General features: G+C 39.4%; 1 protein-coding gene across 1 annotated transcript in view; it reads right to left on the bottom strand.

Annotated features, from left to right (window-relative positions):
- The window catches only part of LOC150090365 (uncharacterized), a 314,634-nt gene extending 291,885 nt beyond the window's left edge, over window positions 1-22,749 (bottom strand). The window contains exon 1 of the mRNA XM_090389837.1: window positions 22,548-22,749. Within this exon, the coding sequence (XP_090245963.1) occupies window positions 22,548-22,632 (85 nt within the window). The 5' untranslated portion in view covers window positions 22,633-22,749. The remainder of the gene's footprint in view (window positions 1-22,547) is intronic.
- Window positions 22,750-22,985: the final 236 nt, after the last annotated feature.

The following is a 22,985-nucleotide window of genomic DNA, read 5'->3' as shown; positions in this document are numbered from 1 at the left end:
GGATGGAAAGAGGAAATTATGCAGGAATTAAAAGGAAAGCACAAGATAGAGAAGCATGGTGTCAATAGAGCCCTGAGCATGCCTGAGGGCAGAGAATTTGAAGAAGAAGATTATTAGCCACAGGCTTTTGCTGCATTAGGCAAAAAATCAAATAAAGATAGATAAGAAAATACAAATTATGCACTTCCCTCCTCACATAGGTAATGATCCATTTAACTTTGAATTTCTTCAAACTGTTAGCCTCAACTACCTGCAGTAGCAACCTGTTCCAGTAATCAGCAACTCACTGGCTAAAAGAAAACTTCCTATAATCTAGGCTAAACTCTGTAATTTGAATTTATGGTCCCCCTAGTTCTGGAATTCTTTATAACAGTGAAAATTTTGCCTTCATTTTACTAACTCCTCTCAGAATCTTATAAACCTCAATGAGGTCCAATCTAAGGTGCATGGTTGCCAAGCTCTGTAGCCCACATAACCAAAGTCTTTCCTCATATGGTTGCCCTTTGCCAATCCCACCATGAGAGTTGCCCACCTTTGAATCTTTCAAAAAGGTCAACGTAATTTTCAGATATGGACTCCATATTTGGCATTCCAAGTGTGGTCTTACAACTGCCTTATATAGTAAGATTATGATACTACCCCTATCTCTACAAGCCATTAGTCAATAAATAATCAATAGGGCACTATGGGCTTTCCTGGCTGCCTGTTTGCACTACTTAAAGAACTGCACAGTGGGTAGTTGAATGGTGCAACAGACTTCCATCTTTTGTTGTGGAAGTTGATAGCCTAAATAAATTTAAAGCTGAGCTGGACAGGCATTTGGAACAAATGGAGGGGTGAAATGGGAGGGTTTTTTTTATCGTATGCCTCTGCTAATGCATATCTGCCCATATCATAACTTCCAGATCCCTTTCTTCCTCTACTGTTTTTAAATTCAACCCAACCAAGTGAATAAGTTATTTTGAGGATGCTATGCCATGAGTGGAAGACACTGCATTTTGCTGCATTAAAACATAGCTGCCACTTTTCTGACCATCCAGAAGCCTATTCAAGTTATGCTGAAGAAGTATTGCTTGGCACTGATCATTAACAACTCTTTCAATCTTTACATCATCTGCACATTCTGACATCATGCCTTTATCCCTTCATTGATATCATTTATGAAAATCAGAAAAAAACAGGGATCCATGAACTGATCCTTGGGAACCCCACTTCTGACTTTATACTAATTTGAAGAATATCTATTAATCACAACCCTTTTCCTTCTGTCCTGCAGCCACCCTGCAATCCATCTTAGGGTCTATCCAGTAATCCCAATATGTTTCAGTTTATACAGTAACCTCTCATGAGGTTACTGTAAAAGCTCATGAGGTAACCTCTCATGAGTCAAATGCCTTGCTAAAATTCAATTAAACTATATAAAAATTGTTCTCTACATCCAGTTCATGAGTAGTTGTGTCAAAATAACTTAAACAAAAAAATTTCTATCTAAATGCCCCTGAATTGCACTCTTAATCTGGAAGTAGATAGCTTAAATAAATTCAAGGCACAATTAGACAAACATTTGGAACAAATGGATCCGTAAAATGGGAAGGTTTTTTTTTTTCGTTTTTTTTTGGCTGATGCTGAATAAGCTTGCATCATTTGCCATTACTACTACTGCTATTTTCACTAGCAATGAAGTTAAACTAATAGGGCTATAGCTGCCAACTTTGCGCTAAGAACAGCTTTTATACACTGGTAATACATTGGCCTTTCTCCAATCTCAAGGAATCTTTCCAGAGTCAAACAATGCCATCATAATTAACCTCAATAGTTCAATACACTTTCTAGCCATCTCTCTCAAAACTACTGGGTATGCCATCAACTCTAAGAGCCTTACTTGCCTTTAAGCTTGAAAGTTTTCCTAATAGTCATCTGCAGTTTTGATGTGACATATGGCCGTGTGAGTGATGATGATGAGACACATATAGTTTTGATGTGACATATGGCCATGTGAGTGATGATGAGACATGAAATTCATGATTTTTTCAAAAGGTGATATAGTTGTACACATTGGCACTAATGATATTAAGAGTAGGAGACCGGCAGAATTACTTAACAAGTACAGGTCACTGTTGAACAAAAGCCAAGAATTAGGATTGAATTTGAAAGTGTCTGCAATTCTGCACAGACACGATAGAAGGGAGTATATGATGAGAGCCTTGTCGATCAATTTGGACCTGGAAAGATTGTGCAAGGCTCAAGGGGTAGAATTTTTTTCAGCCTCGTCTGTACTTGTTAACAGGCGAGACTGTTTCTACACGGATGGGATATACTTAAATAGAAAGGGTGCAAGAATATTTGCTGATGCTATCGAGGCAGTGTTAAGGGTAAGTTGCTACAATGGATAAAAGGATGGTTGAGTGGGAGAAGACAGAGGGTGGTAATCAATGGGTGCTGCTCTTCGTGGACTAATGTTATTAGTGGAGTCCCACAGGGTTCGGTGTTGGATCCACTGTTGTTTTGTATATTTATCAATGGTATTGATGAAAGTATATCAGGCTTAATGTCGAAGTTTGCAGATGATACAAAGGTTGGCAGGGTTGTTAATGACAGTAATGGCAGTGTGCTACTGCAACAGGATCTAGATAATTTGGGCAGATGGGCAAAGAAGTGGCAACTGAAGTTTAACCTTGACAAATAAAAAGTACTGCATAAGGGTAGAAGTAACCCTGGAGAAACGTACTAACTTTGTGGTACTACACTTGAGTTGGTAGAAAATGAAAAAGACCTGGGAGTAATTGTGCAAGCAGATATGACGTTTTCTGAGCAATGGAGACAGGCTGCCAGGGCAGGTCATGGGGTTTTGTCAATGATATACAGGAATTTTGCTAGCAGGGAAAAGGAGGTGATTATCCCTCTGTATAAGGCAATGGTCAGGCCACGCCTAGAGTACTGCGTACAGGTCTGGAGGCTTCATTTTAGGAAGGATGTAGATTTACTTGAGCGTGTACAGAGAAGGGCAACAGGTTGTTGACGTTGCAGAGCGGATATCATCTTTTAAGGGCACAAAAGGTGATATAGTTGTACATGTTGGCACTAATGATATTAAGAGTAGGAGACCGGCGGAATTACTTAACTTAAGGATTTAATTTTTGTTTTAAATTTTATTGAATTAAATTGGAATCATGACTCTGACCAGAGCAGCAAAGCAAAAGGCTCAAGCTAATGGGAGTGCTGTGGTTCAGGGGAGAACTGAGGGGGGCAGTTGCCCTCTGAATCACAGTCTATTAAAATGCACTGTTTGCTTGATGTTTGCGGAGCAGTTGGGTACGGGACATGATACTGCCAAGAGGGATGTCTTTGTGTGTGCACGATGTAAGGAGTGCAAGGAAATCAGGCGACAACTCATAATTTTGTTATGGGCCTTTATGAGACCTTGAAGGACAGGGTGGATGCCCTCGAAGGAAATAAATTGAGGGGCCCATCAAGCTCTCAGCTGCCCACATCAACGCCAGAGCTTGCACTTGGTCATCGGGCAACACAGGGGCAGCCCCCTAGGCAGAATGCGCTGGTCCCACAGGAACTAGTAGTTGTTGGTAACTCTATTGTCGGGGAAACGGGGAACATGCTTTGTAAAAAGGATAGGTGGAATAGGACCAGGGTATGTCTGCCAGGGGCAAAGGTTGATGACGTTGTAGAGCGGATATCATCTTTTAAGGGCACAAAAGGTGATATAGTTGTACACGTTGGCACTAATGATATTAAGAGTAGGAGACCGGCGGAGTTACTTAGCAAGTACAGGTCACTGTTGAAAAAAAGCCGTGAATTAGGGTTGAACTTGAAAGTGTCTGCAATTCTGCCCAGACACGATAGGAGGGAGTATATGATGAGAGCCTTGTCGATCAATTCGGCCCTGGAGGGATTGTGCAAGGCTCAAGGGGTAGAATTTTTTTCAGCCTGGACTGTACTTGTTAACAGGAGAGATTGCTTCTACAGGGATGGGATACACTTAAGTAGAAAGGGTGCAAGAATTTTTGCTGATGCTGTCGAGGCAGTGTTAGGTGGGTCGGAAAACTGCTAGTTGGGGGGGATACAAGGACTAATAGATTAACAGTAGCCACTGGCAGAGGTGGAAGTGATTCTTGCACTGCTTCTATTCAAATGAGCAGAAGTCTGAAAAACAAGATGCAGGATATTTCAGAGACTGCTGGTAGTCATTGCGTTACAAGTAAACACATGGGTTGTGTTAGGGTAGCTAAGAATAGAAACAGGTGCATGAATACCTGCGTGTACACCAATGCTAGGAGTTTGGTAAATAAATTTGATGAACTTGAGGTATTGCTCAAAACATCAAAGGCAGATATTGTTGGGATATCAGAGACGTGGTGTCACACAGATATAAGTAATACGGAACTGGAATTTGGGGAATACAATGTATATAGAAAGGATAGACAGGACAGGAGGGGAGGAGGGGTTATGCTATTAATTAAGAAACACATAAAGTCAAAGGAAGTGAAGCCAGTTGACATCGATGGACAGGGCAGTGTCGAGTCAGTTTGGTGTGATATAAGCATACAGAAATCAAAATTGAGAGTAGGAGTGTGCTATAGGCCTAATGACTCTGATGAGTATAATAATATATTGTACAGGGAAATAGAGTGGGCCAGTAAATCAGAGAGTCTTATAATGGGGGATTTTAATTTCCCAGATATTGACTGGAATTTGTGGGTTGGTCACTCGCACACTAGCAAGGCTTTTGTGGATTTATTGGATGATTGTTTTCTACATCAGCATGTTCGTGAGGCAACAAGAGGGAGCAATACTCTTGATCTGATTATCAGTAGTGATTCTTCATGCATTAAGAACCTGCAGATAAATGAACCACTAGGTGGCAGTGATCACAGTGTGTTGAAGTGGGATTTACTCAAGGAGGTAACTACCATCAGAGGTAAAGGGAAGGGTTTTTGTTTTCGTAAAGGCGACTATGATGGTCTGAGACAGTATTTAAATTCTATACAGTGGGACCAACTGATGATGTTACCAACAGCAAACTCAAAATGGGAAGAATTCAAGGAACTAATCTTGGTGGCTACCAGGCTTTACATACCAACTAAGAAATATTGTTCAAGGTTTAGGCCTAAATGGTTGTCAGATGGACTAATGAGACATGTGGCAGAGAAGAAAAATGCATGGGATACATACAAATTAATGGGTGACATGGAAGCCTATGATAGATATAAGTTGGTCTGTAACCAAGTCACAAAGGAGATTAGGCAGGCAAAGGCAGACTACGAAAAATCCTTGGCAAAGGATGCAAAGAAAAACAGAAAGGAGTTCTTTACATACTTGAACTCGAGAAGGAAAGGGATGAATCAGATTGGTCCACTGGATATTGATGGTTCAACAGTTGAGGATCCTGCTCAGGTGGCTAACAATCTAAACGAGTATTTTGCATCTACATTCACGCATGAGGAGTTATTCAGGAAGGAGAATGATGTACGTAAAGTAAACATTGGCAGTGAGCTGGATGATTTTGTAATAACTGAGAGGAAAGTGGAGGAGAGATTGTTGAGGATAAACATAAAAAAGGCACCTGGGGTGGATGGGATCTATCCAGTTATATTAAAGGAGGCAGCAAAGGAAGTATGCAAACCCCTAGCCATAATTATGAGAACTTCTTTGGACTCAGGGGAGGTACCCATAGACTGGAGATGTGCAAATGTAACCCCAATTCACAAAGGAGGATCAAAGGCTGACACAAGTAATTATAGACCTGTTAGTTTAACTTCTGTTCCAGGTAAATTAATGGAGGCACTGGTTAAAGAAGCACTGCAGGATCATCTAGACAAGAATTCAGTTATAGCTCAGACGCAGCATGGTTTTGTTAAGGGCAGGTCTTGCCTGACCAATTTGATTGGATACTATGATGTAGTCACAAAAGAACTGGATGCAGGGAATAACTTTGATATTATATATTTGGATCTTAGAAAGGCTTTTGATACTGTTGCACATGGAAGACTGCTGCACAAATTGGAGCAGTGTGGCATTGGAGGCAAATTGCTGCTATGGATAAGGGGATGGTTGAGTGGCAGAAGACAGAGAGTGGTAATCAATGGACACTGCTCAACGTGGACTAATGTTATTAGTGGAGTTCCTCAAGGTTCAGTGTTGGGTCCATTGTTGTTTTCGGTGTTTATGAATGATATTGATGATGGGATATCAAGTTTAATGTCTAAGTTTGCAGATGATACAAAGGTTGGCAGGGTCGTTAAGGACACTACTGACGCTATGCTGCTGCAACAGGATCTGGAAAGGTTGAACAGATGGGCTGAGAGGTGGCAAATGAAGTTTAACATTGACAAATGTAAAGTACTACATATGGGTAACAGTAACCCCAGAGCAATGTATCAACTCTGCGGTACTACACTGACAGTGGTGGAGAATGAAAAGGACCTGGGGGTAATTGTGCAGGCAGATATGAAGTTCTCTGAGCAGTGCAGCGAAGCTGCAAGAGTAGCTCATGGTGTCTTGTCAATGATATACAGGAATTTTTCTAGCAGGGATAAGGAGGTGATTATTCCCTTGTATAAGGCAATGGTTAGGCCACATCTTGAGTACTGTATACAGGTCTGGAGGCCTCATTTCAAGAAGGATGTAGAGCTGCTGGAACGGGTACAGAGAAGGGCAACAAGATTAGTAAATGGAACAAAGGGTTGCTCTTACGAAGAAAGGCTTAAGTTTTGCAAATTACAGAGTCTGGAGACTAGGCACCGGCGAGGTGATCTGATAGAGGTGTATAAGGCTTTGAATGGTTTGAGCATGCTCAATGCCAATGGGATTCTTCATCTTTCTCAGAATAATCACCTCAGAGGGCATAAATTCAAATTGAGGAAGGACGGATGTCGGATAGATGTGCGGAAATTTGCCTTTGGCCAGCGGGTGGTTGGTTGGTGGAACCGACTTCCATCACTTGTTGTTAAAGTTGATAGCCTAAACAAATTTAAAGCTCAACTGGACAGGTATTTCGAACGAACGGAGGGGTGAAATGGGAGAGGGTTTTTTTTTTTTTTTTTTTTTGGCTGATGCTGAATAAGCTTGCTTTCTTGCATCATATGCCACTACTAATGCTAATGCTAAAGTACAGGTCACTGTTGAATAAAAGCCGTGAATTAGGGTTGAATTTGAAAGTGTCTGCAATTCTGCCCAGACACGATAGGAGGGAGTATATGATGAGAGCCCTGTCGATTAATTCGGTCCTGGAAAGATTGTGCAAGGCTCAAGGGGTAGAATTTTTTTCAGCCTGGTCTGTACTTGTTAACAGGCGAGACTGTTTCTACACGGATGGGATACACTTAAATAGAAAGAATGCAAGAATGTTTGCTGATGCTATCAAGGCAGTGTTAGGTGGGTCGGAAAACTGCTAGCTTGGGGGGGATACAAGGACTAATAGATTAACAGTAGCCACTGGCAGAGGAGAAAGTGATTCTTGCACTGCTTCTATTGGAATGAGCCGAAGCCTGGAAAATAAGATGCAGGATATTTCAGACACTGCTGGGAATCATTGGGGTACAAGTAAACACATGGGTTGTGTTAGGGTAGCTAAGAAAAAGAACAGGTGCATGTATACTTGCATGTACACCAATGCTAGGAGTTTAGTAAATAAATTTGATGAATTAGAGGTATTGCTCAAAATATCAAAGGCAGATATTGTGGGGATTCCAGAGACGTGGTGTCACACAGATATAAGGAATGCAGAACTGGAATTTGGGGAGTACAATGTCTACAGAAGGGATAGACAGGATAGGAAGGGAGGAGGGGTTATGCTATTAGTTAAGAAATACATAAAATCCAAGGAAGTGAAGCCAGTCGACATCACTGGACAGTGCAGTATTGAGTCAGTTTGGTGTGACATAAGCATTGGAAGATCAAAATTGAGAGTAGGAGTGTGCTATGGGCCTAATGACTCTGATGAGTATAATAAGAAACTGTACAGGGAAATAAGAGTGGGCCAGTAAATCAGAGAGTCTTATAATGGGGAGCTTTTAATTTCCCAGATATTGACTGGAATTTTTAGGGCTGGTCACTCACACACTAGCAAGGCTTTTGTGGATTTATTGGATGATTGTTTTCTACATCAGCATGTTTGGGAGGCAACTAGAGGGAGTAATACTCTTGATTTGATTATCAGTAGTGATTCTTCATGCATTAAGAATCTGCAGGTAAATGAACCACTAGGTGGCAGTGATCACAGTGTGCTGAAGTGGGATTTACTCAAAGAGGTAACTACCATTAGGGGTAAAGGGAAGGGTTATTGCTTTCGTAAAGGCGACTACGATCGACTGAGACAGTATTTAAATTCTATACAGTGGAACCAACAGATGATGTTACCAACAGCAAATTCAAAATGGGAAGCATTCAAAGAACTTATCTTGGAAGTTACTAGACTTTACATACCAACTAAGAAATATTGTTCAAGGTTTAGGCCTAAGTGGATGTCAGATGAACTAATGAGACATATGGCAGTGAAGAAAAATGCATGGGATACATACAAATTAACACGTGACACAGAAGCCTATAATAGATACAAGTTGATCTGTAAACAAGTTACAAAGGAGGTTAGGCAGGCGAATGCAGATTACGAGAAATCTTTGGCAAGGGATGCAAAGAAAAACAGCAAAGAGTTCTTTTCTTATGTAAACTCTAGAAGGAAGGGGATGAATCAGATTGGTCCACTTGATATCGATGGGTTAACTGTTGATGATCCTGCTCAGGTAGCTAACAAACTAAATGAATATTTTGTATCGACATTCACACATGAGGCGTTATTCAGCGAAGGGAATGCCAGAGGTGTATTCAACTCTGGCAGTAAGCTAGATAATCTTGTAATAACTGAGAGTAAAGTGGAGGAGAAATTGTTGAAGATAAACACAAGAAAGGCACCTGGGGTGGATGGCATCTATCCAGTTATATTAAAGGAGGCAGCAAAGGAAGTAAGCAAACCCTTAACCATAATTATGAGAGCTTCCATGGACTCAGGGGAAGTACCCATGGACTGGAGATGTGCAAATGTGACCCCAATTCACAAAGGAAGATCAAAGGGCGACACAAGTAATTATAGACCTGTTAGTTTAACTTCTGTTCCCAGAAACTTAATGGAGGCATTGGTTAAAGAAGCACTGCAGGATCATCTAGACAAGACTTCAGTTATAGCTCGGACACAGCATGGTTTTGTTAAGGGGAAGTCTTGCCTGACCAATTTGATTGGATACTATGATGCAGTCACAAAAGAACTGGATGCAGGGAATAACCTTGATATTATATACTTGGATCTTAGAAAGGCTTTTGATACTGTTGCACATGGAAGACTGCTGCACAAATTGGAGCAGTGTGGCATTGGAGGCAAATTGCTGCTATGGATAAAGGGGTGGTTGAGGGGGAGAAGACAGAGAGTGGTAATCAATGGACACTGCTCATAGTGGACTAGTGTTATTAGTGGAGTCCCTCAGGGTTCAATATTGGGTCCATTATTGTTTTCTGTATTTATAAATGATATTGATGATAGTATATCAAGCTTAATGTCCAAGTTTGCAGACGATAAGAAGGTTGGCAGGGTTGTCAAGGACACTACTGACACTATGCTACTGCAACAGGATCTGGAAAAAATGAGCAGATGGGCTGAGAGGTGGCAAATGAAGTTAAAATTGACAAATGTAAAGTACTACATATGGGAAACAGCAACCCCAACGCAACGTATCAACTCTGTGGTACTACTCTGACAGTGGTAGAGAATGAAAGGGACCTGGGGGTGGTTGTGCTGGCAGATAAGAAGTTTTCTGAGCAGTGCAGATGGGCTGCAAGAGTAGCTCATGGTGTATTGTCGATGATATATAGGAATTTTTCTAGCAGGGATAAGGAGGTGATTATTCCCTTGTAGTAGTAGTAGTAGTAGTAGTAGTAGTAGTGGCATGTGATGCAAGAAAGCAAATGTATGAGCTTATGCAGCATCAGCCAAAAAAAAAAAAAAAAAAATCACACCATTCCCTCCAAATGCCTGTCCAGTTCCTCCTTAAATTTATTCAACCTATCAACTTCCATAACGACAGATGGACGTTTGTTCCAGCAATTAACCACCCGCTGGCTAAAGGCAAATTTCCGCACATCTATTCTACATCTGTCTTTTCGTAATTTGAATTTATGCCCCCTTAGGTTCGTAATCTGAACAAGTGGAAGGATCTCATCAGAATTCAGCATGCTCAACCCATTCAAGGCCTTATATACCTCAATCAGATCACCGCGCAGGTGCCTAGTCTCCAGCCACTGCAATTTGCAGAATTTAAGCCTCTCTTGGTAAGAGGATCCCTTCATTCCCCTCACCAATCTTGTTGCCCTTCTCTGTACACGCTCAAGTAAATCTACATCCTTCTTAAAATGAGGCCTCCAGATCTGTACGCAGTACTCAAGGCGTGGCCTGACCATTGCCTTATACAGAGGGATAATCACCTCCTTTTCCCTGCTAGCAAAATTCCTATATATCATTGACAAAACCCCATGACCTGCCCTGGCAGCCTGTCTACATTGCTCAGAGAACTTCATATCTGACTGCACAATTACTCGCAGGTCTTTTTCATTTTCTACCACCTTAAGTGTAGTACCACACAGTTCGTACGTTTCTCTGGGGTTACTCCTACCCCAGTACTTTGCATTTGTCAAGGTTAAACTTCAGTTGCCACTTCTTAACCCATCTGCCCAAATTATCTAGATCCTGTTTCAGTAGCACACTGCCATTACTGTCATTAACAACCCTGCCAACCTTTGTATCATCTGCAAACTTTGACATTAAGCCTGATATACCTTCATCAATATCATTGATAAATATACAAAACAACAGTGGACCCAACACCGAACCCTGTGGGACTCCACTAATAACATTAGTCCAAGAAGAGCAGCACCCATTGATTACCACCCTCTGTCTTCTCCCACTTAACCATCCTTTTATCCATTGTAGCAACTTACCCTTAATACCATTCTGCTCCAATTTGTACAATAGTCTTCCATGCGCAACAGTGTCAAAAGCTTTCCTGAAATCCAAATATATGATATCAAAATTATTTTTTGCATCCAGTTCCTTTGTAACCACATCATAATATCCTATCAAATTTTTCAGACAAGACTTTCCCTTAACAAACCCATGCTGTGTCTGAATTATTGCTGCAGTCTTGTCTAGATGATCCTGCAATGCATCTTTAACCAGCGACTCCATTATTTTACCCGGAACAGAAGTTGTATAAGGCAATGGTCAGGCCACACCTAGAGTACTGTATACAGGTCTGGAGGCCTCATTTCAAGAAGGATGTAGAGATGCTGGAACAAGTACAGAGAAGGGCAACAAGATTAGTGAATGGAACAAAGGGGTGCTCTTACGAAGAAAGGATTAAGTTTTGCAAATTACAGTATCTGGAGACTAGGCACCAGCGAGGTAATCTGATAGAGGTGTATAAAGCCTTGAATGGTTTGAGCATGCTCAATGCTGATGGGATTCTTCCTCTTGCTCAGAATAATCACCTGAGAGGGCATAAATTCAAATTGAGGAAAGACAGATATAGGATAGACGTGAGGAAATTTGCCTTTAGCCAGCGGGTGGTTGGTAGAACAGACTTCCATCCCTTGTCGTGGAAGTTGACAGCCTAAATAAGTTTAAGGCTCAGCTGGACAGGTATTTCGAACGAACAGAGAGATGAAGTGGAAGTGGTTATTTTTATTTATTCATTTATTATTTATTTATTTTTTTTTTTTTTGGCTGATGCTGCATAAGCTTGCTTTCTTGCATCAAATTCCTCTACTAATTGTTGTTGTTGTTGTGATGGGGGTTTAATGGCGCACGAGCTGCTGGGTTTTTTTTTTTTTTTTTTTTTTGGTTTTTAGGAGCATTAGCAACTAAGGCCATATTGCTCCGGGAATATGCGGTGGTCATTCCCTAACCTTTCCGCATCCTCCGTATTTGGTGGTGACGGGCTCGAACCCCGGTCTAATCAAGAAGCATGTGCTACGCACTGCTGCTCCTTCCCACCTGGCTACGGAGGCGCCCGAGCTGCTGGGGCTATAGTGCGCCTATTCATAGGAAAATAATAAAAATCAAATTTCAGATAGAATCAATTTATGGTTTAATAGAGTGATGTTTTAAAATTTATGATACAATCCAATTTTTTTCAAAAAAGAGAAGAATTCGTTGATGTTTGCATCGTCACCTATAATATTTTTTAATGTCTTCGGTTCCGGAAGATTTTTTAGGGAAAAGAGGATGGATATTCTGTCCTGATCATAGTGAGGGCAGTCAACGAGAATGTGTTTGACTGATAAGTGCGAGGAACAGTGTGGACAATGAGAAGGATCCTCTCCTGTTAGTAGGTGAAGGTGAGTCAGATATGTATGTCCTATCCGTGCTCGTGCAAGCACTACTTCTTCTCTTCGTACTGTTTTGGTGCTAGAGCGCCAAAGCTGTGGATCCTGTTTCAACTGATAAAGTTTATTATTGCTTTGGGTGTGCCATAACTCTTTCCACATCGCAAGACATGTTGTTTGTATCATATGATTATAGTCATAGATTGGAATAGGAGCAAAGGTTAAATCATAAGTTGTTGGATTTGTGGCAGTTTTGTCAGCGAGTTCATTCCCTTTTATCCCTGCATGGGCTGGGATCCAGCAAAAGGTCACTGATTGATGACGTTCCTCAATTTTTAATAATAGGCTTCTGATTTGGTTTAATATAGGATGAACCTTATAAGAAAAGTTTTGTATTGCTGTAATTGAGCTTGGAGAGTCAGTGTATACAATATATTTTAAAGATGGGTAAAGATTCAGGTTTTCTAAAGCTAACTTTATTGCTTGAAGTTCTGCAGAGAAGCTGCTATACTCAGGTGGAAGGGAAGCAGAAATGATTGTAGAGGGAAATACTGCTGCTGCTCCAACAGCTGAGTGTGATTTGGAGCCATCAGTATATATTGGCAATAAACTAGCATATTTCTGAATATGGCTTGCATGGAGTTGTTTCATGGTGAGTGACAGTAGAAGATTCTTTCCCCATTTTTTAAGATAAGTATCACAAGTTAATTGTGGATGAGGTGTCTAAGGTAGGTGAAGGCATTTCACTACGTCTAGCCTGTTGACATTAGGAATATTCCAACTCTGTGTTATTTCAATTAGGCGTAAGCCTGCCGGTCTTATTTTACTGGGTTTGTTTCTATAAAGGTTTTGCAGTGGTGGATTAAAGAGATACGGCCCAATAGGATGCTGGCAGCAGTTTTGTATTCGGGCTGCATACTTAAGAAGTAGTGTTTTCCTGCGGAGACAAAGAGGGGGCTCATGTGCTTCAATATATAAACTTTGGGTAGGGGATGTCCTGAATGCGCCAAGGGCAATCTGCAGTGCACTATGCTGTATAGGGTCTAACCAGCGTAGTGTACTCTTTCGGGCAGAATCGTAGATTGGAGCACCATAATCCAAACGGGATCTGATCAATGCTCTATATAGCAGAAGCAAAGATGTACGGTCTGCTCCCCAAGACATTGCAGATAAAGCTATCAGTATGTTCAGTTTTTTAAGGCAGGAAGTACGTAGCGATTTAATGTGCTCAAAGAAATTTAATTTTCTGTCAAGGATTAATCCCAAGAATCTGATATTGTTGGTCACTGGAATGGTAAAATTTGACATCTGAAGTTCAGGATCTGTATGCATTTTTCGTTGATTACAAAAGTGGACTGCAACAGTTTTCTGCTGAGATAGACGGTAGCCATTGAGTCCTGCCCACGTTTGCACCTTGTTCAAGGATAACTGCAGTTGCCGTTCAATGGATCTCATATTCTGAGAATGGCAAGAAATGGATAGATCATCCGCATAAAGATAGGTCTCAACTGTATTTGGGAGTTCTTTTGTTATAGAATCAATTTTAAGGGCGAAGAGGGTTGCACTCAATACAGAACCTTGTGGCACTCCTTCTTCCTGTAAAAATGTCATAGAAAGCGAGTTGTGGTATCGAACTTGGAACGAACGATTCTGGAGAAAGTTTCTGATGAATATAGGAAGGTTGCCTCGTAGACCCAGGGCATGGAGGTCGCTGAGTATGCCATGACGCCAGGTAGTGTCAAATGCCTTCTCTATGTCAATGGAAACCAAAACGAGATGTTCATTTTTTAAGAAGGCATTGCGAATTGCAGACTCTGCCTTAATCATGAGATCTAAGGAGGACCTGTTCTTATGAAAGCCATGCTGATTATTACTCATTAGGTGTTGTGTTTCGATGGTCCAAACAAGTCGATTATGAATAATTTTTTCAAGTAATTTACCGAGGCAACTGAAGAGGGAAATTGGTCGGTAATTGTATGGCCTTGTAGGGTCTTTTTCAGGTTTCAAAAAGGCAAGAACTGTGGCATGATGCCAAGAGATGGGATAAATGTTTTCCATAAATATTCTGTTATAGTAGACCAGTAGTATTTGTAAATTTTTGTCTCCAAGGTTTTGTAACATGATATAAGATATTCCATCTGGCCCAGCAGCACCGTTGTGTGTCATTTTCATGGCATGTAGAAGTTCGTGATATTGAAGAGGCTGGTTATACGGAAGTAAAACTGAGGTTCGAAAGTTTATGGCTCGTTCTTCTGTCTTGGTCTTTATTTTCTGAAAATCCGCAGAATAATTTGAGGCCGCTGAAACTTTAGCAAATGTTTTGCCCAAAGCATTTGCTATGTCCTCAGGAGCAGAGAGTTCCTGCCCATTCCATGAAAGAATTGGTGAAGGGGTTGTTGGGAATTTTCCAGAAATCTGTCTGATTTTCTTCCATATTAACCTGGAGTTAGTGTTTCTGTTTATGGTAGATGCAAAATGAATCCAAGAATTCTTCTTGGCTTGCCTTTGAATGAGACGTGCTTTCGCTCTTAGCTTCTTGTAATTGATTAGATTAGTCGTGGTTGGTGATCTGGGAAATAGATTCCATGCTTTATTTTTTAACTTCTTTGCTTTAGTGCAGTCTTCATTCCACCAATAGTTATGGTGCCGTCGGGAATGAGGATTCGACAATGGAATTGAACACTTAGCTGCAGATAGTATGTGTGAAATGATATAATCTGTGGCTTCGTCTATCGACTGTGAACGTATATATTGCTCATCCAGGGTGACAAAAGATTGAAATTTGACCCAGTTGGCTTGAGAGAACTTCCATTTCCTGCAGGGATTGACTAATGGTGGTTGTGCAGTGAGCAGATCACAAATAATGGGAAAATGATCACTGCCCAAGGGGTCATCTAAAACAGACCATTCTATGATTGGAAACAGAATCGGGGAACATACTGACAGATCGATTGCAGAAGTTTGTCCAGTTGGTAATTGTATGTGAGTGGGTGCACCAGTATTAAGAACAGTAAGGTTTTGTTTGTCTAGAAAAGTTTCAATTAGTCGGCCATGTGTATCTACTTTTGTTGATCCCCATAAGGGATGGTGGCTATTGAAATCACCCAATAGACAGACCGGGGGTGACAATTGCATTAGCAGGTTTTCAAGATCTTGGTAAGAGAAAGTATGACTTGGTGGGAGATAGACTGATGCTAGTGTTAACGCAATCTGGGTTATTAAACGTACAGCAACAACTTCAATATCAGTTTGCAAAACAATTTGTTTGGTCGGGATCTTTGAGCTGATGAAGATGGCCACACCTCCACGGGCAGCATTTTAAGTATTACGATCTTGTCGATAGATGACATAGTTCTTTATGTTGGTGGAAATTTGTGGAGTTAGGTAGGTTTCCTGTAGACAGAAACCAACTGGAGAATAGCGGTGAATTAGGACTTGAATATCATTAAGGTTGCTATGATATCCTCTGCAATTCCATTGTAGAATATAAGGCATTATTGGTGTTTAGTAGAAGGAGCTGTATCTGACTGCTTTTTTAATGTGGTTGGCTTGTGACGTTCAGGCTTTGGTCTGTCTTTTTTGGAGAAGAATGGTCGACCGGTGTCCATTTCTTCTTCCGCATGTAATTCTAATATAGTTTCTTGTCTAGATGAGTCAAATGTATCCATAGATGTTTCTTGGATATTCTTTTTTAAATGTGAGCTCCGATTATTTGATGTAGAAGCAATCACTGTGGGAGGAGAAGGAGATGTTGCTGGTACTGTAATTGCAGTATTATTTGCCTGGTTCATCTGCTTAGGGGTATTGGACTGTTGCTGGGAGAGAACAGCCCGAGCCCAGTCAGAGATTGAAGTGTTTGTAGGTACTGTAACATCGGTTTGGGTGCCCACTGATTGATACTTTTGCGCAATACTGGCGTATGTACGCTTAGTCATACTGGGAGCAATTACTTTCCTTGCTTCTTGAAAACTTACTTTATTTTCAATCTTATATGTCACAATTTTCTTTTCAGTTTTCCATTTCTCGCATGACCTGGAATAAGCAGGATGGTTGCCTTTACAGTTGGGACAGGCCATTTCTTTTGCTGAGCAATCACTTTGAGTGTGTTCAGAGGACCCACAACTGGGGCAAACTTGATTTCCTCTGCATGCCATTTGAGAGTGACCATACTTTTGGCACTTAAAACATCTCAAAGGATTAGGGATGTAGGGCCTAATGCGACAATGTAGATAGCCTGCTTTTATCGATGTTGGTAGATTTGGCGTATTGAAAGTGAGGATAATGTTCCTTGTAGGTGCAAGTATATTGTCTTTTTTAGTCATAATCCTTTTGACTGCAATGACATTTTGGTCTTGCAGTTCTTGCATTATCTCCTCCTCCGTGACATTCAAAAGATCCCAGCTGGATATAATCCCTTTGGATGTATTTAGGGTAGCATGAGGAGAAACCTTTACTGGAATTCCAGCAAAGTTGGCAAGGTTTAGTAGTTTCTGCGAATGTCCATGGTTTATTGTCTCCACTAGTAGGTCGCCTGATTGCAGTCTCTTGACTGTCTTAGGCGATCCTGCCAGACTTTCCAGATGTTTTTGGATGACAAACGGAGAGAGCTTACTGAGAGGCTGATCTCCAAGAGAGTGCATTATTAGAAATGCAGGACAATTTGTCGCTGAGGAAGTGGTTTTCATCCTCTTGGGTTGCGACGTGTTATGCTCGTTGTCTAACTCTGGCCGAGAGCTTGTCGGCTCGAGAGGCGGAAAGGCATGTTGATCCATGTTTGCTCCTTTTAGCCCTTGGCAGATTAGCTTTTCTGCCAAGACTTCCGGCCCCGCCACGGGGAGGCAGGAGCAGTGCCCAGTGTGACCAAGCGTAAAGTATTAAGTGTTAGTAAAAGAAGTATGAAAAATAAAGAAAGGTAGCTTTTCTTTCTTGCTCTGTACAAATACTTTTTGTGACAGTAGCTGATATAAAAAATAAATTTCTTAAGGACAGTAACTTAATATAACTTTAAATCGCTTTTAGATAATCACTTTTTAAGCACAGAGAAAACGCTCGATCACATTCGCTTGGCACCCGGGGCCTCCTCTACTAATGCTAAGATTGGTGAGGGGAATGAAGGGATTCTCTTACCAAGAGAGGCTTAAGTTCTGCAAATTGCAGTGGCTGGAGACTAGGCACCTGCACGGTGATCTGATCGAGGTGTATAAGGCCTTGAACGGGTTGAACACACTGAATTCTGATGGGATCCTTCAACTTGTTCAGATTACAAAGCTAAGGTTGCATAAATTCAAATTAAGAAAAGACAAATGTAGAATAGATGTGCGGAAATTTGCCTTTAGCCAGCAGGTGGTTAATTGCTGGAACAAACTTCCATCTGTCATTGTGGAAGTTGATAGTTTGAATAAATTTAAGGAGGAACTGGACAGGCATTTGGAGGGAATAGTGTGATTTTTTTTTTTTTTTTTTTTGGTTGATGCTGCATAAGCTCATACACATGCTTTCTTGCATCACATGCCACTACTACTACTACATCCTTTGTGACTTGATTACAGACTATCTACCATAGGCATCTGTGTCTCCTCATAATTTATATGTGTCCCATGCATTTTTCTTCTCTGCAACAAGTCTCACTAGTGCGTCTGACATCCATTTTGGCCTAAACCTTGAACAGTATTTATTAATTGGTATGAAAAGCCTAGTAGCTTCTAAGATTAATTCCTTGAATGATTCCCATTTAGAATTTGCTGTTGGTAACATCATCAATTGGTCCACTGTATAGAATTAAAAAAATCTCTGAAACCACTGTCTTTCTTGCTTCTAGTAAGAAAGATTTTCTTCTACTATTCTTACTCCTAGTAAGAATACTTTTACTCCTCTAACATGCTGGTACAAATAATCATCATCTAGTTTACTTAAAAATTTTGTTCCCCATGGTAAGTTTCCTTCCCACTTATTCCAATCAATTAAGGGCTGACTGACATCACCCATAATAAGACAAGGTTGTTTGTCCATTCCATCTGCATGTAGACTCATCATACTCTTCACAATATTTGGTCTGTAGATTAACTCACATGAAACATTTTGCTTTTGATAAGAAACACAACCCTGCTACCCATTTTATCTTCCCTAAATAAATTATAAATACCACAGTGGAACTCATCATCCCCAATTTCCAGGTGTTGCCATGTTTCCAATAGAGCTTTATTATGTGAGAATTAATTGTCCTAACCAGGAGTTCAAATTCATCCATTTTATTGACAACACTCCTGGCATTACTGTAGATGCAGTTAACACTAAGTATTCTTCTATTTTATCACACCCCTTGAAGTTATTTAGGCTTGTTTCTCTAGCTTTATTTTCCTGCTCATTTGAAACACTGCCACCTCAGAACATCTTGCCAACGTCAGTTGTTGTGGCAACAAACCAGAATTCTTGAGATGTGTGCGAGCATTACTATTTCCATATCATCAGATAAATGTTTGTCTATTTGATAAGGTATCCTCAATGATACTGGCAAAAACCCTTGTGCTACCTTTGTTCAAATGAATACTGTCTCTACAAAACAGATTCTTTCTACATACTGGTGCAGGCCAGGCTTATAAAAATTTTCTTTCTTGCAGAATCCCTTAAGTTGTGAGTTAATCCACCAGGCTTTGAGCTTATAATCCCTCCTATCATGTCTGGACACATACATATTCTGACCTAACTCACAACATTTTTTAAAACATCCTCTATTTGTTGTTTAGGGATTTTTGACACAAAAGCTACTTTGGCTATAATGCACCTGTTATTTTGCTATTAGCACATTCAAATCTATATTAGATATGTTATTCATCAGACAGCATGGGTTCATTGGTTTGTTAAGGGGTATTCTTGTCTGACCAATTTGATGGAGCATGATAAAGTGGACATTCTATGAGAATATACTTTACTGTCAATTAAGAATGGCATCTGTGACACTGGGAGGATCAGCTTTCATTGGGAGAAAACTGTGTCAGGTATGTATGCCTAATACATAACCTGGAAAGGATGACTTCAGCTTTCATCAGTAGACAACTGTGTCAGGTAAGTATGCCTAATATGTAGCCTGACAAGGATTACTTCATGTCTGTTTGAGTGAAGGCTTGATGTCCATTGTATGGGTTCTTGTTTTATTTGATATATAGGGGATCCTTGTTGTCCGAGGATAATTGGTTCCAGAAAATTCCACTTAAAATAGGGGCCAAATTTTCATAATGTTTATTATGTACATATTATGTACGACTGTATATAGTAAAAAATGGATGAAGGAACTGAAAATGAGAAAATTATTTTATTAGACTTTTTTTATTATAATATGTTGCACAATGTAAGGTTAAGTAAAGTTTAAAGTTTATTGAAGTTACACTATTTTTCAGTTGTAGAATAAAGGATGAATCCAGAGTTGTTTGTGGTTTTTTTTTTTTTTTTTTTCGGTATTTTTTCAGATAAAATCGTGCCGTAGCATTTAGTTATGTCTAACTTTGTGCTTAACTTTTGTTGCACGATCATGAAGAAGATCGTTCTCACAAAAATTAATCAAGTGGTTGGTCAATTTTCTCAAGGGAAAAAGTTTTAATTCTTTAATTTTCAAATCCTAGTAACTGCAGGGACTCAGATAATGAATACTTGGATACAAATTACAGGGGACCCTCTGTAATTTGTTATTTGTTTGGTTTTTCCAGATTTTAATTCTTTCAGTTTTGCTGGCTTGTCTAATTACAGAGATGTAGTCGTTACATAGTAGCTGGTAGTTTATTATAAAATACAATTGACAGGCTTTTTGCAAATTGGTCAGCTCACTCATATTTTGAAATTCCAGAATGTCCCAGAATCCAGCAGAATCTAACCAGTTGCTGTTTATCACTAAGATGAGATAAATAGGAGAGAATTTGTCTGTGAGGAGCAATCATCTTGCTGTAAGGTATATGTAGCACTTAAAGAGTCTGTGAAGAGGATGCTTTTTGCAAGGTGATATGTATCAATATGCTTTAAAGATAGCAGTATGGCAAACAGTTTAGCAGTATATATATATAAATATATGCTGCATTCTACTGAGAACTCCTTCATCTTGAACAAATTTTCAGGGCAGAATATGGTTAAACTAGACTTAGAAGATTCCTTTACTTAAGGAATTAATCTTACTGGCAAAAGCCATCCAAGATTCTTTCTGACATTTCTGCCTGATATAATGCATCTTTAGCTCTTGTCCTCATATATATTAAGAGACTGGCCATGGTACAGTGCTTTCAGAGTTGATTCCATGCCTTGTTTTTCTCTGTTTTTCATAATGCATTTATCCACCAGTGTTTGTACTGTTTATGATATTTACTGGATGCCTCTGGAATTGCAATGTCTGCTGTGGAGATTATTTGATTTGTGACATACCCAACTTACACTTTTAATATGCGAGTATATTATGATTTCTTGATCTAAATGTGCATACATTATGTTTTAATCTAAATCTAATCACAGCATATCCTATTGTAGTCTACCTGGGTCTAAAAGACCCAGATAGACTGCAATAGGATATGCTGTGACCTATACTATTATCAAAATGGCTTCACTATAATAGTCTTACTGAGGCATTTCAATTTGTTAAGCTTACTGAAGTCTGGACACATATTAAATGAGTGGATAATTCATGTCTATGAATAATTACTCCCAAAGCTAGCTTTAATGTCCTAACATATTCCTTTATTAATACCAACATAAATCACCTTCAGTCTTTCCGATATGGTCCAAAATATTACTGTGCATTAGAATGCTTCATTAAAGAATAAATTATTTAAACATTTTATAAGTTTCAAATTTCATAACAGAGATTAATTATATTAATTAATAATAATAAATATTAAAGAGAGTATTAATAATAATAATATGCTAACTGCATTTCTTAACCAAGGGCCAAACATATATAAACGGAGATCAACATAAATAAATAAAATCAGTGTACCTATGAGATAATCTGATTGAGGTGTTTAAGGCATTGAATGGATTCAAGCAAGCTTAATGCAGATGGCATTCTTCCTCTTACTCAGTCTACACACAATGAGGGGACATAAATTCAAATTGAGGACGAATGGTTGCAGGACAAATTCACAAATGTTTGCCTTCAAATAGCAGGTAGCTATTTAGAGTAGTCAGAACAAACTTCCAACTGTTATTGTGAAAGTGGGTAGTTTATTATTGGAGAGGATGGATAGGTGATGTGAGAAAGTTTTTTTTTTTTTTTTTTTGGTTGATGCTTTTATAAGCTTGCTTTCTTGCATCATTTGCTATTACTATAATAAGATATCCCTATATGCTATCAAAACTATGAATCTCCTATAGCAGCAGTTCCAAAACTGGGATCCGTACACCAGTTCCAGGGGGTCCACGAAACGACCCACTGGAACTGGTCAAATTATTTCTTTTATGTATAGCAAATTTATGATAAATAAAGTTATTATTATATATTTATGTAAAAATAAGAATAAAATTGAGTTGTTTTAAACATAAAGCTTTGAATTTTCTTTTCAGAAAACCCAGTGTTCACACACACACACACACACACACACACACACACACACACACACACACACACACACACACACACACACACACATGCATAGGAAATAATAATAACGTATATATCCAGTAAAATATCTAACTTTAATTATAAATACTTTGGAGCTTTCAAGGCTGAATGTGCCTCTTTATTAACAAATAGAATGGAAACTTTAGAGATAAAAAAATTATTTTAACAGACACAGAGTTGTGCATGCAGTGAGGCGTGCGAGGGCACGAGGTAGGCCATTCAACCATTAAACTGGTGTTCATTGTTGCTGCACGGACGTGCGTAGTTTTGCCTCCAGCACTTAGCTAGACTTAAAACAGTTGCCTCCAAGATGGGGTGTAGTCTCATGCCTTTGCGGTGGTTCACTGCGGGGGTTCTCGAATTACACACAATATATTAAGTGACTCTAACTAGAGGCAGTGGTGAATGTTATGTATATATACATAACATATATATAGGGGGTCCGTGAACTTTTTTTTCATTTTTTAAGGGGTTCGTAGATCTCAGTAGTTTGGGAACCACTGCTCTATAGGTATTACAGAAATCAGTATCTAATAAACTAACATTTAAATGATATTTATTTACTAACCTTCTTCTTCTTTTGCTTTTCTTTCCTTCCATGATTTATATTTTTGTCTAGAGAGTTCCTGAATGTGTTTACTGGTTTCTTCCATAACCCTTCTCTCGATTTGCTTTTGATTTTCTTCAAATTTCTTTTTCTCTCTAATTTCTTTATTTTTTTTTGCCAGCCATATTTCATATATAGATTCTGAAAGTTGCTTTTGGTAATTTTTTTCTTTCTCAATGCATAATGACTCCAACTCATTTTGTCTCCTAAGTTTTTCCTTTTCTATAGATAGTTTTCTCCTTTCTTTCTCCTTTAAAAGAAGCCATTTCTCCCATGGAGACAAAGTGTATTCATCTAGGCATATATCTTCTATAGCTTTCTCTTCTTCCTGAATGAAAGTATCAGACTGGCTATCCAGATTTGTAAGCAAATAAAAAAAAATAAATAAATAAGATGAAG

This window comes from Mastigoproctus giganteus, chromosome 2 (genome assembly GCF_048544385.1).
Source record: "Mastigoproctus giganteus isolate SK-2022 chromosome 2, ASM4854438v1, whole genome shotgun sequence".
In the NCBI taxonomy this organism is placed as follows: Eukaryota; Metazoa; Arthropoda; class Arachnida; order Uropygi; family Thelyphonidae; genus Mastigoproctus; species Mastigoproctus giganteus.
Note: the sequence above shows the minus strand (reverse complement) of the source record. Positions and strands in the feature narration are given on the sequence as shown.